Source organism: Myiozetetes cayanensis, unplaced genomic scaffold (assembly GCF_022539395.1).
Source record: "Myiozetetes cayanensis isolate MyiCay16 unplaced genomic scaffold, myiCay2020 scf10, whole genome shotgun sequence".
In the NCBI taxonomy this organism is placed as follows: Eukaryota; Metazoa; Chordata; class Aves; order Passeriformes; family Tyrannidae; genus Myiozetetes; species Myiozetetes cayanensis.
The window spans coordinates 32,648,724-32,666,054 of record NW_026086605.1 but is presented as its reverse complement, the minus strand read 5'-3'; the positions used below and the strand labels follow the sequence as shown (position 1 = coordinate 32,666,054).

General features: G+C 39.9%; 1 protein-coding gene across 4 annotated transcripts in view; it reads left to right on the top strand.

Moving 5' to 3' along the window:
* The window catches only part of HERC4 (HECT and RLD domain containing E3 ubiquitin protein ligase 4), a 31,531-nt gene extending 19,374 nt beyond the window's left edge, over positions 1–12,157 (top strand). For 3 of the 4 annotated variants that reach the window (XM_050337023.1, XM_050337014.1, XM_050337021.1), the window contains 11 exons: positions 537–653; positions 3,183–3,206; positions 3,704–3,802; positions 4,961–5,128; positions 5,243–5,386; positions 6,259–6,425; positions 7,222–7,288; positions 7,494–7,576; positions 9,009–9,192; positions 9,753–9,855; positions 10,777–12,157. In XM_050337023.1, coding sequence (XP_050192980.1) covers positions 537–653; positions 3,183–3,206; positions 3,704–3,802; positions 4,961–5,128; positions 5,243–5,386; positions 6,259–6,425; positions 7,222–7,288; positions 7,494–7,576; positions 9,009–9,192; positions 9,753–9,855; positions 10,777–10,985 — 1,365 coding nt within the window. In that variant the 3' untranslated portion in view covers positions 10,986–12,157. Of the gene's footprint in view, positions 1–536; positions 654–3,182; positions 3,207–3,703; positions 3,803–4,960; positions 5,129–5,242; positions 5,387–6,258; positions 6,430–7,221; positions 7,289–7,493; positions 7,577–9,008; positions 9,193–9,752; positions 9,856–10,776 lie in introns of those variants that run through there. The other variant, XM_050337025.1, reaches the window with a different exon arrangement.
* Positions 12,158–17,331: the final 5,174 nt, after the last annotated feature.

The following is a 17,331-nucleotide window of genomic DNA, read 5'->3' as shown; positions in this document are numbered from 1 at the left end:
GATGCTTCTGGATTAAAATTATACTGTAGAGACAAACCTTCATATAAGGCTTGTATGAAGTTATTTGTCCACATCTCTCTTTTTTTTTTTTTTTTTTTTTTTTTTAAAGCTTAATGCTTTTAAATGAAAACTGTCCCTCTTCTCACAGGTAATGGAGATAGTGTTCCTACTATAATTAAGAATAGAGTTCTTGAATCGTAGTTCTTAAACTTGTGCAAATACAGGAGCAAGTATTTATTGCATTGCATACATGAATATGTATATTATCAGTGTTCCTGTGGGATATGTTTCAAAGTGACAGCATTATGTGATACTGTATGCACAGTTAATTTTATTTTTCTCTGAATCTTTGGTGGGATTGTGAATAATCCATGTATCCATGTCTTTAACATTGTTTTTTGCTTTCTTGTAGGCACTGTTGTTTCTCTAGAATTTTTGTAGTAGCTGGGTTTCTGTGGCTGATGTATCAAATGCTTGAAAAACACGGAACATATCCCTCTGAAAGCTAATAAAAAAAATACATTGCACTTCTTTAGGTAAATGAAAGAGGACAAGTTATACAGTATGACAGATTTTACATTCATGAGATACAAGATTTGATAGACATCAGAAATGACTATGCCAACTGGTTCCAGCAGCAGGTGTTGGGAATGGTAAGTTGTGTTGGTTTTTATTTGGGTTTTTGTGGGTTTTTCCTCTCATGTTTTGTTTTTGTTTTATCCCTTTAGAGTGGTCTGTAGATTCTCTAAACATGGGCACTTTCTTGTCATAAAAATACCTTCACAGGTCACTGGTGCTGAACAGATCATGTCAGGTACGAGCTAAGGAAGAATTGTTAAGTAGATGTGCTTCTTCCAGGGTCTCATTTTTAGGACTAACACTGCTCAACACTTGAATCTCTCAATTAAAAAGTGATTTAGAATGCTGTCACTTGAGACTTGCTATGTCAGGAAAGTTAGGAAAGTAGTAATTCATGATAGGAAAGCATCTAGAATAATCTGAATTGCTGCATAAAATAGGTTGTGTCGATGAGAAAGCTGAAACTGTCTTGGATAATGAAGTTAAGAAGCATAATAAGGAGTTGCAGGGGCAGATAAGTGATGTATTCTGAGTATAGCAACAAGAACTGAGGTAATTAATTCCTGGATCTGTAAACAGAAGAGTAATAAATGGGAGTAAATTACTGACTGTACAAAGAATTAGCGAGTGGCATGGGTTTATGCCACAGTTCTTTGACTTGAATCAGGTTCTTTTGACTGTTGAGTAAGTTAATGTGCTTTTTCTACCAACCTAAATTCAACTCTTTTGCAACAGCACCTGGAAGGTCCTGAATGTGGGCGACCTACTTTTAGTGTGTCTGATGGATGCAAAGGAAGTGATGCTGTGTACCAAGGAATTAAAATAATAACAGCAGGGACAACTGTGGGGTGGAGGGGCGCAGTGAGTCAGGACTGGCTTGGCTGACAAAATAACCAGTGTGTGAGGAAGTGCTGGTGATGTTCCAAATGACATGGAGAAGCCAGGGGTGAGCACTGCAGGGCCTTGGAATCAGGGCCAGGCTGTGTGTTTGGAACAGAGAGGGGTACGGAAGTGGTGGGATTTTAATGATAACCATTGCAAGTGCTCTTTCAATGGACATGAACACAAAGTGCACGTGTCATGATCAGAGAGGACAACACTGAGAATGGGAAAATGAGAGCTGGAAAACTGCTTTGTAAAGTCTTAAACTCCATTTGTTAACTAACCCAAAAGATTGAGCAGTACCTCTGATGTTACTGAGAATATACTAGGTATGGAATTTTCCATCGATCATTTGAACAGTTTCAAGTTGAGCAGAAGAATTTATTTATTATAGGACTGAAAGAAATTCCATGGTCTTATGCAGATCTCTTTCGTACATAGTTGTGATGGCCTTTTCCTGCCTGCATATCCACCAGTTTCGGAGCCCCTGGTGGTCTAGTGGTTAAGGGCGCAGCGCTGTCACCGCCGAGGCCCGGGTTTGATTCCCGGTCAGGGCCACTCCCGGGCAGGTGGAGCTCGTTAACCCTTAAAGGCAACCCACCTACGTCCTAAGGACCTCGCTGCCACCGTCCAAGCTCGCTTGGCCCCGGCAGATGAACCTTAGGATTAAAGGGTGGGCTCAGTTCCGCGCACACTGTGTCTCACCTAAAAAATCCAGTGCGCAGGCTGGAAGGTGTAAAGACCTTCCCTGGATCTTCACTCGCGAAGACTGGCCATTATTATTATATTATTATTATTTTTATCCACCAGTTTCCCATGTTCCTCCTCTTAAAACTGTAAGAAACCCTACTTGCCTGTTGAGTCAGGAGAAATGAACCAAAATTTCTTTTGCCAGTGCAACTTCTACTGCCTTAACTTGTGGCACAAGTGTTTACTCAGTTCCTTAACAGAAATATAAAGGGAAAAGTATAGAAGAAAAGAGAATCTGGGAAGTATACAGAGTATTCTCAGAAGCTTAGAAGAAAAAACTTCTGTTCTTTCAACAACAAGAAAAAAAGAGTGGGGCAAAACTGAAGGTACTAAATAATGGGCTATTGATTTGAATAGATGTTCTTGAGATACAGCTTAAAGGGGACATGAAAAGCCATTTGAATTACAAATAAATAAGGGTAAGTACAGGAGGAGTACAACATTGAATAAATCCACCCGTGACAAATGGGATGCTCAAATCTGATATTAAATTCCAGGAGTCAGCTGCTTTTCTCATATAATTTCTTACAAACCCAAATGATTCTTCATGGTATGGTAGTGGGATTTTTGTGTATTTTTTAATTTTTGCTTATAAAAAATATTTTACATTTAATTTTACATGCTGCAGTCATTTGAGAATGAAAATACATGGGTTAAAAACAGATACCATTTATTAATGTGTGGAAGTAAACATTTAAAATGTTTGATTTTTTGCATCCAAGAAAATATTATACTTTAATGGTTCCTATTTTTAAAGACTGATAAACAGGGTGTTGAAAGACAAGCTTGTGTTTGGTAGATGAATTAGAACATTTATGTTTAATATTTATTTCTCAGTAAACCTTCTCTTGGGGGGGGAAGCTGTAAACAAATATTTTTTAAATTCTACATCAGAGATGAATAATTAATGCAGACACTAATGCTGCTTTTTCATCTTAATTGTTGCTACCTTTGTGCAAATGCTGTCATAGGATGTCAACCATGGATTAACCGAGGTAAGATTGGTTGCAGTCTGATTTCTTTTGCAGAGTGGAAGGAAATCAGAAATGTGAATGTCAAGGCTTGTCTGCTGTGTTCTGTTGGGATAAAACTTTAATTCAGCCATGGCTGTAACGTGAAAAGATCTTGGTGGGGCAAAAATATCTAATTCTCTGGATTGCAAATTTGGAGCAGCAGTTGGAAAAAAGGGCTACTTTTAGATCCACTAGCTGCAATAAAAGTTGCTTAATTAAAGTGAGAGTGTTGTTTGTGTCTGTTTTGGTTTGATTGGGGTTTGGGTTTTTTTTGTTGTTTTCTTTTTGCCGAAGTAATAAATGATTGAAAAGCTCCTTAGTATTCCTAAGATGCTTTGCTCTTGTACTGATAATGAGTGAAGACTGGGTTCCCTTTCCAGTGAAATGGATGTATGAAATGAGTCCTGTTGCAGTGGTTTTTGCAGCCATGGTGGTGGTTTTAGATCAGCAGTGCTCTGACGTGGCTGTTTCCGTTCCAGTTGACAGAGATTCCTGTTATCATTTGCACGTATCCGTTTGTGTTTGATGCCCAGGCAAAGACAACTCTCTTGCAGACAGATGCAATCATACAGATGCAGGTGAGAGTTAATGTTAGTTTTTCATGTTATGAGTTTATTATTTTTTCCCCTTAGTTGTGAGCCTTGAGAGGGGGTTCCTCTCTTGGAGTTTTTTTATTTGTTTGGACATTTTTGTGTTTTTTTTTTTTTTTTTTTTTAAAACACTATGTAACCTCTTCTCCATAAGAATGAAGGATCTGGCTTTAATCTTAAGGTATTTTCTTGATAGAAGGTAGTGGTTTTGTGGGTTTGGGATCTCATTGAAATGAGATTATTTCATAATTACATACATTTCCAAGGAACTTCTTTTCAGTAATGACATGGCTTGTTAACAACCCATCGTGCAGGTATAACCCCCCCAAACAAATAACAATAAAAAACCCCCCCGAACCCCAACAAACAAAATAAACCTCAGGCACCACCCCCTACCAAAAAACAACCCCCCATCCTTTATGAGCGTGGTTAAATGAGGCCTGGGTCATTGATCCAAGTCTGAAAATAAACAGAAGACTTAGGTCATGTTCAAGTAATAGGCTCATGTAGGAAAATACAAACTTGCTTTTGTAATTCATAATAAACGTGGTTTCATGTGCCTTTAAAAATGTATATGCACAGTCAGTGTGGACATTCGATGGATTGATGGAAACGGTCACATTGAATGTTTCTATTACAAATATTGACTGGTACTAAAACACACAAACTTTCAAGAGTTCTCTGCCCTGTTCAGGACATTTGCAACAGCATTTTGTTTTGCAAGTCATTTTATTACAGAAGTTGTCATACAAACGAAATAAATTGCTTTTCATTCTGGGAACAAGCTTTTAATTGATGTTTTCATGTCAGATTTATATTAAACAGCTTAGTTTTTATTAGTTAAAATGCAGGATTTTTTTGCTTCCTTTTGTTATCCGAAGTATTTTGACTGGAATATCAAAAACTCTGTTCTAAGACTTCCCTGAACATTAGTATTGATGAGACCAGTGGGTAAAGGAAAAAATATTTCCTGAAACTAAATATTTCCTGAGATAAAAGAAATACAAAGACAACGTGGGCAAATTCAGTAGCTCTTGTGACACCTATTCCCATTCATTTCTTCTGCACTTTTAAAGGCAAGACTGATGGAAAATTAATATTGAGAGGAATCTTTTAGTACCTCCTGACACTTTGTTTTTTTTCCAGATGGCTGTTGATCAGGCTCACAGGCAGAATTTGTCCTCTCTCTTTCTGCCAGTATTTGAATCTGTCAATCCATGCCTGATACTCATGGTACGGAGAGACAACATTGTAGGAGATGCTGTGGAGGTCCTGAGGAAAACAAAGAATGTAGACTACAAGAAGCCACTCAAGGTATTAAACATGCCTCAAAGTGTCTTTCAGTGCAAATAATTGAGAATATTTTGGGGCAAACCTTGCTTTACAGTCTGTTTTGCAATTCAGTGCTGACTGAGTTGTGTCTTTCAGGTTATTTTTGTAGGGGAAGAAGCTGTTGATGCTGGAGGTGTTCGCAAAGAGTTTTTTTTGCTCATCATGAGGGAGTTGCTAGATCCCAAGTATGGAATGTTCAGGTATTATGAAGAGTCCAGGCTGATCTGGTTCTCTGACAAGGTAGGGTGCGTTCTACATTCAGTAATTTTACTTTAACTTACAATATTTATATTAATAATATATGAACATGGTAGTTTGTGGTAGTTCTGTTCCAGGAGGAGGAGCTGAAGCAAGTATTGTCATAAAATGTTTATCACTGTTAGATAAAACCTTCCCCTTCTGGTTTCCCCACTCCTTGCTTACTCCTTACCAACTGGCCCCACCCCATACATATCAGGGAGAAGTACCAGGCAGAACAAACTGATTCCAAGAGCAGAATCAGTCAAGGTGGCAGAGAAAACATTCCTGAAGTGGCCTTTTGAACAGGTCCTCCTGTGCTCAGTCCCATGTCTGGGTGATAGGTGGTCACCTTGTACTTTCTCCGAAGGTTTGATCACTGCAGTTTTAGTCCTTCAGAGACAGGCACTGACTAGGGGGGCTGTATCACAAATGGTGACACTTCCAGGTTTGTTGTAAGCCTTGACCATTCACTCCACGGGGGTCAAGAGGGAGCTCCTCCCTCTTCTTCCCAGTAATAATTTTTTTAAAGATTGGCATATCTTCAAGCTCTGAACAGTGCAATGCACTGACAAAACCAGAATCTTAATGCAGTGTTTGAGCAGTTTGTGTCACCTGTGTGCACCTGGAACACAGAATATGTTGTAGCTCCCCCTTTTTTTTTCTGAGTAGAAAGGATTCTGTTTCCTTAGATTTCAGTGTCAGCTGGTTAAACTTTATCCTGTTCTCATCGGTACTTAGGGATACCTACATATTTAAAGAAAATAGAAATGAAAGTCACTCAGATTATACTGCACTGTACACTGTTTCCTGGACTCTGCAAGATTAAAATAACTTCTTTATTTTAAACCATGTTGTCTGTTTTCTGTTCTTAGACCTTTGAAGACAGTGACTTGTTTCATTTGATTGGTGTTGTCTGTGGGCTAGCAATATATAATTTTACTATTGTAGACCTTCATTTTCCTCTGGCTTTGTACAAAAAGCTATTGAATAAGAAACCATCCCTGGATGACTTAAAAGAATTGATGCCAGATGTTGGCAGGTAAGCAAGAAAAAAAAATGGGTACTGCTAGAAATTAATTTTTAAGACAACATTTGCCTGTAAGAATACAACAGGGTTCTTCTTTTTGATTTCCACACTAACTGGATAAACAGCTCAGAGTAACTTGCAGCCATGGTGCCATTTGGGAGAAGATACACAGTGTTGTGAAACACCTGCTTCTAAATGTTTGGTGTTAGTATTTGTGCCTTTTACTGTTCTATGAGAAATTCAGGGGGGAAAATATTCAGACCTCTTAAATTTTAGTCATTCATTTTATAAGCCTAAGTGTGAACGTAGTTTTAGTTCCAAGTGGCTTAAGTCCATCGAGAAAATAGTTTTGCTTAGGAGCAAATATGTGTTAAATATTTACCTTTGAGTAGGGATTTGAATAGGAGGTTCAAGTGAGTGGAAAAAGGATGTTTGAATTGCCACAGTGTTGTGAATGCCAAAGTTTTCGTAGATTCAAGGAGAAATCAAAAAGATGTCAATGGAAGACCAGTCAATGGTTATTAACTATTTACTACCTCTGGTTTGGGAATCCCTTAACTGAAGTCTGAGATAGGAATCTTCTCTTTACAGGGAGGATAATCAAAAGGAAATAACACTACAAGTAATAGTAAAACCAATGCTTGAGACTTCCCAGCACTGCATAAGGCGCAAGTCAATGAGCTAATAAATGAAATCACAGTAGAAAGACATTTTCCAAATTTGAGTTACCAAAGCATAAAGAACACTTCAGGAAAATACGTTCGTCTGTCTTTCCCCTGGTGCGAGTGCTCTGTACCTTATTTTGCAGGGGAATGCAACAGCTGTTGGACTATCCAGAGGATGACATAGAAGAAGCATTTTGTCTTAATTTTACTGTAAGTTTTGTGGGGTGTTTGAAGTATGTCTTATCAAGCTCATACCTTCTGTTACCATTGCCTCTGATAGAGCATTTGAGCAGAAGCATCAGCTGATTCCTGCGAGTTCTAGTTCTGTGTCTGCCATTCGTGTTGCTGTTAGCTGAGGGTGGGAAGAATTGCTTTATGCAGTAAATAAGATTTATACTGTCTTTTTTTCAAACAGATCACTGTGGAAAATTTTGGTACAACAGAAATTAAGGAGCTTGTTCCTAAAGGTGCTGACATTCCTGTAGTCAAACAAAATAGGTGAGTTCTGTGGGTTTTACGGGGTGGTTCAGTGTTGCTTTCTGCCTCGGGAATGTAACTGGGCTATAAATATCCTGTGCTAAACTCTTGCACTGCTGTTGGAGGGCAAAACTACTTCGGCTGTTTTCCCAAGCTGCTCTCATGTGTGTTGTCAAAATAGCTGTTGTCTTGCATTGACACTGGCACGGGCTTCCCACAGAAGCTGTGGCTGCCCCATCCCTGCAAGTGTCCAAGTCCAGGCTGGATGGGGCTTGGAGCAAGCTAGGATAGTGGAAGGTGTCCCTGTTCATTGACCAGGGTTGGACTAGATCTTCAGAGGTCCCCTCCAAGTCAAACCCAAACCATTCTTTAAGATTAAAAATGTTTGTGGTTCTGCAGGAAGTTATATATCATGGAAATTCAGTGAGTAATGACGAGAACTTTGACCTAAGTGCCGTTATTTGGCAACTATTCATATATGAATATTATTTTACTGAAGTCTTCCCTTTGTTGAGCAAGACAACATAAGATAAATTAATGTGATGTTACTGTCAGAAGAATGTGTGACAGGTGGGTTTTTTTGCTTGGTCAGCAACTCAGTAACTGTGATTTATAAAAGCAGCCTCTCCCACCCTTTTTGCCTCCTGGAGAGTAGGCAGAATGTATCTGGTGGTGCTTTTGTCTCTTTTTGCAGAATACCACCACTTCCTCTCTCTCAATTCCTCCCGTGTATTCCAGTCTGTTCTTCAATCTTCATGGATTGTCTGTGCTTGTACTTTTCCCAGAGTAAAGGGAGAAGGCATGGAAGAGCATACTCTGTGACAACTGAATGCACATGTAGAACATGAGAGCTTTGCAGTTCTCTGGTGTAGGTTTGATGTTCTGTCACAGAGTGACAATAAAATTGGAGTTGAATTATGAGAAAAGTTTCCAGGTGCCCATGGAATGCCTGCTGCACTCTGTCATCACACATTGCCTTGCAACATTGAAGAATTCCTCTTTCTCAAGAGCTCAATTTTCTGTGGTGCTTTGATTGATTTTAATAATTATTAACATACAGCATACACTCTGCCACTGTAGAAACTAACAGTGTTCGCTGGGAGTGATTAAAAAAACAACCCCCATAATGCTGAATTATCACACGAAGAAATTTCAGTTCTCCCCTAAATACTGCAGAAGATGTTTCCAGCAAGGTACAGGAACTCCTTGTCCCAAAGCCCAGATAACAGGCCATCTGGCTCCTTGGCACTGATCTTTCTACTGGATAAGAGTCAAATGTCCATTTGAAGTTGATTAGCATTTTTAGTGCTAATATGGTAATCTTTTTAATGAAGAAAAACACAGCAGTGAGTTTAACCAGTGGGTGTGTTTACACAGAAATGGCCGGTGTTTCATTGGTAACAATGACACGTGCTTGGTTTTTATTTTCTCAACATAATTCTTCTTTGTACAGGCAAGATTTTGTAGATGCATATGTGGATTACATCTTCAACAGATCTGTGGCTTCCTTGTACAGTGCATTCCATGAAGGCTTCCACAAAGTGTGTGGAGGTAAAGTTCTTCAGCTCTTCCAGCCCAGCGAGTTGCAGGCAATGGTGATTGGGAACACAAACTATGACTGGAAAGAACTGGAGAAGGTAAGAACCAGAGTTGGCTGTTGGTGTCATACAGTTTTAATTTCAGGGTGCAAAAGCAACTAAGTGCCCTTTTGAGCTCTGTTTTAATTAACATGAGTTCTGATCTTTATTGGGTTGACTGACGTCTTAAAACATCAGTGAATGAAGACCCTAAAATTTTATCTTCTTTAAGCTTAAAAAAAAAAAAAGGCTTTAAGCTTTTGCATCTAATTTCTGAAGGAAATGAGAAGAGAGAGGAAGAAAAATCCACAGAACCCAAAGGCAGCTGTGTACAACATATTATGTTAGAGGAGGGAAGGTGAGCAGAATGCACAGAGTTACTGAAAGTAAATACTCTTGATTACCAGAACTCAGTGAAACTTTGTCTCTGTTGGGATTGAAAATGCTTTGTAGTGCAGGCATCTGCACATAGAACTGAATCCAGACTGAACAGCTGAAGAAAATAGACTAAGGAAAGTAGTAATATGTCACTGTAATTGTTTACACAAACTCTATTTGTTCTACTTCAGTGTCAGGTTATCCTGTGAATGAACAATAACCCCATTTCCTGCTCATTTTAGAACACAGAATACAAAGGAGAATACTGGGCAGACCATCCTACAATTAAAATTTTCTGGGAGGTTTTTCATGAGTTGTCTTTGGAGAAGAAAAAGCAATTTTTGTGTAAGTATTTGAAATTACTTCACAGAAGTTTCTGACTGAACAGGGTCACTGGGGTTTCAGACACTTGCTGTAAGAGGGCAGATGTAAGTATTTGTCTGTAAGGGTGTATGAGTAACTTTATTTGGAAGAAAAAAATCACAGTAAAAGAAATTTATTATGAGCTTGTCTCCAGTTTTGCTGGGGTTGTCCTGGGTAATTCTGGGTGATGAGGAGTTGAAGATCACAACAGCTCAGAGCAACATTTAAAAAAAAAAGAAAAAAGAAAACCCAGTCCTCCCAAGAAACAGTAACTTAAACCACTGCTGTCATTTATCTGATGGTTAGCATTTTTTCGTCCTCTGTTTTGACATAAAGTTCACATCCTTGAGGTTTTTCATTGCACATAGATGGAATTCTGGAGTTGTAACTGATTGCAGATATGTGAAGGTACTGATATGAGTGGAAATGGACAGATAACAAAGTAATCAAAGCTTCCTGTGAATGAGGTTTTGTTGAGAATAGGCCATAGATTAGTTTCCAATTCAGATGAATTGCTTATTGAACAAACTAATTCTGTGTGTTTACAAGACACTTGCAAATGCTCAACAAAGGCAGAGCCAATAGATTTTGAATGAAAAGTTCTGTTGCATGAAAATCTTTATAGTATTTCTTTCCCTCTTTGTTTTAAGGGCTCTTTGGTTTCATGTGCTGACCTGAAATGCTTTCCTTTATGCATCAGTGGTTGTGTCACAGTTGTGAGTTTGTGTCTGTAAGGCACAGACCAGGTTAAGTTGTTGTTCCTGGTTTTCAAGCTCAACAGAACTTTATTGTGTAAAACCTTTGCTGGAATTATTAGAAAGGCCAGCAATGATTAGAGCTGCATATGTGACATATACAATGTTAGTCTTCACCTAGTTACAAGACTGTGTTTTTTCTTGGCAGTGTTTCTGACAGGCAGTGATCGGATTCCAATTCTTGGAATGAAGTGTCTTAAACTGGTCATCCAGCCCACGGGAGGAGGAGAAGATTATCTTCCGGTAGCTCACACTTGCTTTAATCTTCTTGATCTTCCAAAATACACAGATAAAGAAACCCTAAAATCTAAGTTGATCCAGGCTATAGATCACTATGAAGGTTTCAGTTTAGTGTAAGTTCAGAGATGAGAGTTCTGTGTAATGTGGGATCATTAAGTTTTTGTGTCTTTCTTGTGATGGTAAATTCAGTGGATTAAATGATGCAGTTGATAATATAACAGATTATTTGCAGAAATGTTCAGTGGTACGGATACTCATGGGAGCCAAAAAACATTTCCAAACCTGAGGAACTGTCTTAATACATACCTTCTTGTACAAAGCCATGTGGATTTTGCCATCTTACAATAAAAAATGAGAGTATTACGGGAGTCAAGTTTCACTAACATGAATTAACATTTCACCTTATGCAAACAATTTGGCGTGGGAGTGCATGAGAGACTTGCTTCGGTTTTTCGAATCACTTAGTAAGGACATTTAACTTTTTTCCCCTGATAAATTTACTTGGTAACTTTTCATTTTGTAAATAATAAATTTTTTGTGATAAAGTAGTTATGTTCCGATAGCAGTATGGTTTCTATTGCTTGTAATTGAATATGAGCTTCTTTTATGGCTTTTAAAAAAAAAAAAAAAAAAAAAAGGTGACTACTCTGATTTCTGAAGATATATATTTTTCTGGTTTGTTTTAAGAACCTTAATAATGGAAGTGATTGTTTAAGAGACATTCATCTTCACAATATACAATCCATGAAGCAGTCACTTAGTGCTGATACAATACAAAACTGCATCCAATGGCATCTTTAATATGTGGATGGACAAGCTGACTTAATACACTGTTTTATTTTTAAGGACTGATTCTGTAATTAAGTGGACACAATTATAAAAGAGGTTAATTTATCAGTTGCAACCTCTGCAGTCATGTGTCAAGAATACAGCTTAAAAGATGCACCAACTGATTGTTGCTGTCAAGAGGTTAAACGTTTATTTTTAAATGCTGAAGGCGTAGTTTATGGTTTCTAATAGAATTTTCACTTTTTTCCAGATAAATGCATTTGAAATAACCTTTAACACCTCTCTCCCCTTTTCTTAAGATTTTATTTTTAGTATAATTACCCTGAGACGATTGTGCTTAGCTGGACACTTTCAGATTTGACTTTTCCTTCTCTGGTTAAATTCCAGATTTTGTGGTGTTAATGCATATGTGACTTGCAGCTGTGAAACAAATATTTATTTTTTTTAGATTTTTAAATGCAGTGAAAAAATTCAAGCTATAATAAAAGACTTGAATGAAACCCTTTGTTGGTCGATGTGTACAGATGCTTCCAACCTGCATTTGTCTTCAAGTGGAGGGCAGCTTTTGCATGCATTACATCAAGAGTACAGCTAGGATACCAAGATCTTACTTGAAAAGCAGGGAAATCCATTCATTGTAATAAATTACAAAACATGCAGTTTCTGGCAGTAGATGTATGTGTGATACAAAACAGGTCAGTACAGTTAAAATCACTTTTTTTTCCCCTTAAGCTGTGTTTTTACAGCTTTCTCCTGAAGTTTAACTGCAGTAATTTCTTGTATGCAGCCCATATTCCTTTTCCAACATTTGTTACCTGGCTGGGAAATGCTCCCTCTTGTTAAAAACAAGAAACCAAGAAATACTAAAGCAGCTTAATCTCATTATAATATGGAAGAAAGAAAAGGAGAAAGAAGAGGGGCAAAAAAAAAAAAAAAAAGTATTATGCTGTCATTTTACCAGGTAATATGAAAACACCATTTTTAAATTATAAAACACCAAGATTGTGAAGGCAAATCCCCAAAAATTACAAAGTGGGTAATGTAAAGCTGTCTGTGCTGTTGTTTTTTTCCTGTGGGATTTTTACTTCATTTGCTGTACAGTGGTTGGAGGGTGGGGGTCTTGAATGGTTTGTTAAACGTCACCTGAGGAACCCACTGGCAGAGCAGGGTTAGGGTCACTTTCTTCAGGACTTTTCATTCATCTGAGAATTCTTTCTGCTGTTTTGGCCTTGGTTTTCTTCACTTCTGCAAGAAATGGACTTTGGGTCCTGCAGTGCTGAACGTTCCTGAGTGTCTCACGGGTGTCAGTTCATTCAGGGCAGGGAGGCAGGAGCCCAGTCACAGCCCAGACATTATCTACATGACAAGGTAAAGGACTAGCACAATTGACAGTCACTGTATTGCTTCTGTCAAGCAACTCACCACTTTCTGCAGTGCTTGTGTTGCCCTTAGTTCATTGAACAGCCATGACAGCCCTGGGAGGGAGATGTGCTGCAGTTGTACACTTCAGCATCCTCAACCTGGAGAAGGTGGGCAGCACAAGCTGCTTTCTCTTGCTTGGATCAGGATCATTTTGCATACAATATTTGCTGCTGCACATCACGTAGGGGAAAAAAGAATCCCTTCTATGCTGAGCTAAAATAACCACGATGTTAATGGAGAAGCGATTAGAACCTTCCTTCTCTTCAAATCTTCAGGTGATCAGAAAAGCTTGTGTCCCTCTTTTTAAAGGATAATGCAAACACCTGGGAAATGATAGTAGTTTGAGCTGCAGTGGGAGCATTTTAAAATAATTTTTTTATGAGGTATTGTTATCGGATAATTAGATCAGCATTTGATAAAGATTCAGAATTATCAGTGTAGGAGGGCAGTTGCATGTCAAACTTGAATCCATCTCCACCATGGTCACTGAAGGAGACTTGCTGTTGTCATAGCAGTGCAGTCATGGACTGGATTTATTGCACCTGTCATGTTCATACAGAGGTGAATGAAGACTGAATTTCCATGGCAGAACTACAGGTATGGCAGACATTTGTCCCTCATTTTCCAGGGCAAAACTAGGAATGCAGTGTAGAGCTGTTAGAGCAGTGAGCTCTGCTTAAGCATGGTGACTTGTCTCCTTTGGCACTTCATGGGAGTGACTGTTAATGAGGTTGTTACTAATCATAGAGCGTGGAGCCATGGTATTCCCTTTAAGAATGTTCTTGAACTACTTTAAGAAGGATTTTAATTCACTGCACCTCTCCCTGCTGCAATGAACTTGATTTATCAGTAATAAATGAAGTTTAATCAAATACCACTATAAAAGAGAGCTATCTAAAGGCACATGAGGTGCTGCAGTTCAGATAAATACAGATAAAAAAAGCTTTCTTCTAATAATACAGTTTTCAGCACGATGGACTGGTATACAGGAAGCACCTCAGGAATGGCTGTGTTGACTTTCCACGTGCAACCAGAACTGTACTTGTGTGTACCATGGACAACTGCCTGACTCAGTTGTTGAAGGGGAATAAAAAAAGAGGAAGAACTAAACATTTGTTTCCCCTGATAAGTGTCAGGTTCCCACTGCTTACCAAGGGGGTATTAATTGCCAGGTCAGGGTGAGATTTGGGTGGACTAATCATCAACCTGCTGTTTTGGTGTGCTGTTCATGTTTGTGTTGGTCAAGTCTGGAGCTAGACTTCAAAAACCCTGCCTATACCTTGAAAAGCATAGAACATCTGTCACCTGCCATAGCCAGGAAACCCTCGGGACCTGGTCTGTGCGGACACCTAATCAACAAAAGACCACCACCAGCCACCATTTCTGTGCACTTAAATTCCTGACCATGTGCCTGAGGCCTTGGGTGCTTTATTTTCTCAGGGAAAGGAGCCTGTTCAAGCCTATACACATATTTTACTTGGTGCTACCTGCTACTGCCTCCCTTTGTGTGAGTATCCTAAAACTTTCTAACTGCAAACCTTTGCCAGCCCATTTCTGCACTGATGCAGAGCTGGTGAACGAGAAAAATGTTTTATCTTCTGGCCCCAACACAGCCTGGGGTGGGATGAAGGCACACAAACCCAACTGGCAATAACATGGTCACACCAGAACTGTGCAGAAGTAGTGTATGTCCAGACCTACTGGCTTCATACTACCTGTGAACTGAGCTGTCTGAGTTCCTGCATATCCTCTAGGTTTGAACATATTTTATTGATCTTTCATGAAAAACCAAAAGAATGTATTGCCAGAGGTGTCATCAAAGCCTCCTGACATGGGCAAGGGGCAGCAGTCAGCATTACTTTGTTTCTCCAGCCAAAGGCACATACATCAGTTTCAGATTATTAGGAAAATGATGTTTAGGAGTTACTAATTTTGGGTAACTCCAAGCACCTCAATCCTACACTGTGCAGTGCATGTCTGCAGGTATTTACTGCTTCCCCCCACCTGCCTGATTACATGAGGAAACAAAAGATTAGTGAAGGCTTCAGTTTGAGTAGAATGCAAAAGTCAAGTTTCATTCCCTTTTTTGAGCCAATACAGCAGCTTGACCATTAGAAGGAACAGAAGCTGGCAGACTGTAGCTGAAATCCCTCTTCCTGTACAGATTTTATTTGTTATGTCTTTGAAAAAATTCAAAGGAGAAACTGATTTCATTAGTTGTGACTTAGTTCTGCAGAGGGGCTCTGTCTGTGCACCTGTAGCTGCCTGTAGCACCTCCCCAAGCCCGAGACTTTCCCCTGGCAAGGGACCATTGTACTAACAAAGGGAGAGGGTAGCTGAGGAGATTTGGGAGATTCCCTTCTGCTGAGGGAGTCCTTGGAATAGGCCACAGCGGCTGGGAGGGGTTCTCTGGCCCATGGCGGGTGTGTAAATGCGGCACTCAGTCTCTGCAGGAAATTGAGGATTTCTCTCAGTGCCCAGCAGTGAACGCTCGGAGAGTTTTAAAGTTTGGGGCAAGAGGGTGGTGATGCCCCACTGGGACTGAGGCCCATCCTCCTGCCTGGAGCCCAGCGTGGGGTGCGGAGCAACTTGAGCAGAGCCACTGCAGAGCACGAAGAGCCTCCGCGGGCTGCGGGGCAGAGGGGAGGGGGCTGCGCTGGGCGTCCCGCGGGGAGTGGGGCTGGGAGCGTGGGGGTCGGAGGTGTGGGGGGTTGTGGCTTTCGAAAACGTCCTGGGAATATCTAAAATCGGTAACTTCGTTGGTAGTCGGCATGTGTTTGCCTTGTCAGTGGCTCCGTCACAGGGGAGTCTGGTGCAGGGGTTGCTCGGAGCGAGCCCGGGCTGTGACTCCGGGACACGTGGAATTGGGGGTGAGCAGGGAAGCTCCGCTGCTCTGTGAGAGTGAAAAAACAGCCCCATGGTCGCAGAGCACTCGGGTTTGTGTCTCTTAAGAAACTTAAAGACCTGTGGTTTTGCATCTGCTTTCACCATCTCCAAGACAGGATGAATAGAGGCTTAAAGTGTGCCTTGTTAGGTTTGCTTGGGATGTTGTTTAAAAGGTGGGAGCCCCTGGTGGTCTAGTGGTAAGGGCGCGGCGCTGTCACCGCCGAGGCCCGGGTTCGATTCCCGGTCAGGGACACTCCCGGGCAGGTGGGGCTCGTTAACCCTTAAAGGCAACCCACCTACGTCCTAAGGACCTCGCTGCCACCGTCCAAGCTCGCTTGGCCCCGGCAGATGAACCTTAGGATTAAAGGGTGGGCTCAGTTCCGCGCACACTGTGTCTCACCTAAAAAATCCAATGCGCAGGCTGGAAGGTGGAAAGACCTTCCCCGGATCTTTGCTCGCGAAGACTGGCCATTAATTGTTTAAAAGGTTTAAAAGGGTTTTATTCTCCAGTCCTGTAGATACTTGTAGATAAGTATATTATGCCAATAAATACAACTGCTTTTCAATTGGACTGTTCTGGTTTGATATTTAACCATACATACTGAAACTTGAGGTACTGTTTTCCTTTTTTCAAACTTTTCTCAGTTTTTCAGTTTGATTCTGTAATGCAGGTTTCATTAGAACTTTGTACTCTTATAGCCCCTCTTAATTGGATGTTTTCTGACCCTTTGCTGCCTCGTGCATTTAAAAACATTGTGTATTTTCCATAATCAAAAACACTAATTAAAAATGTACCGGATTCAAGACAGACTCATAGAGAATACATGGCCATAAAGAAATAACTATGACAAGATTTTTAAATATGGACTCCTTTTCCATCACTTGAAATACTTTTTGCAAGGTCGTTATTGTGCCTGATGTATTGAAACAGACTGGAAGGGGACTAGGGAATGGCTTATTAAACAAATGTTTGTACTTTGCTTTTTTTCAGTGCATGTTTAATTCAAATACTTAGGGCTAAGATGCTTTCCTGTGGTAGTAATGCAAATTATGAGAAAAATAAGTTATCTCCTTTATCGAGAAGGTACAAATTAGAGCTGGACCTGAACGTGCTCTTCCATGCTTCCAGACAAATTTCATGTGAGGTGCTGAGCACTTAGGAATAACAAAAAGCTGTGATAGCAAATGTTTCCTCATTCCCAGCATTTACCTTTATATTGTTTTAAGTACTGAAAGACAACATCTTCACTGAGGGGAAAGGGCAGTGTGTGAAATGGAGGAGTAAGGGAACATATTGTACCTTGAGATTTGGGCTCGATGATCACTGTGGGTCCCTTCCAACTCAGAATATTCTGTGACTCTGTGA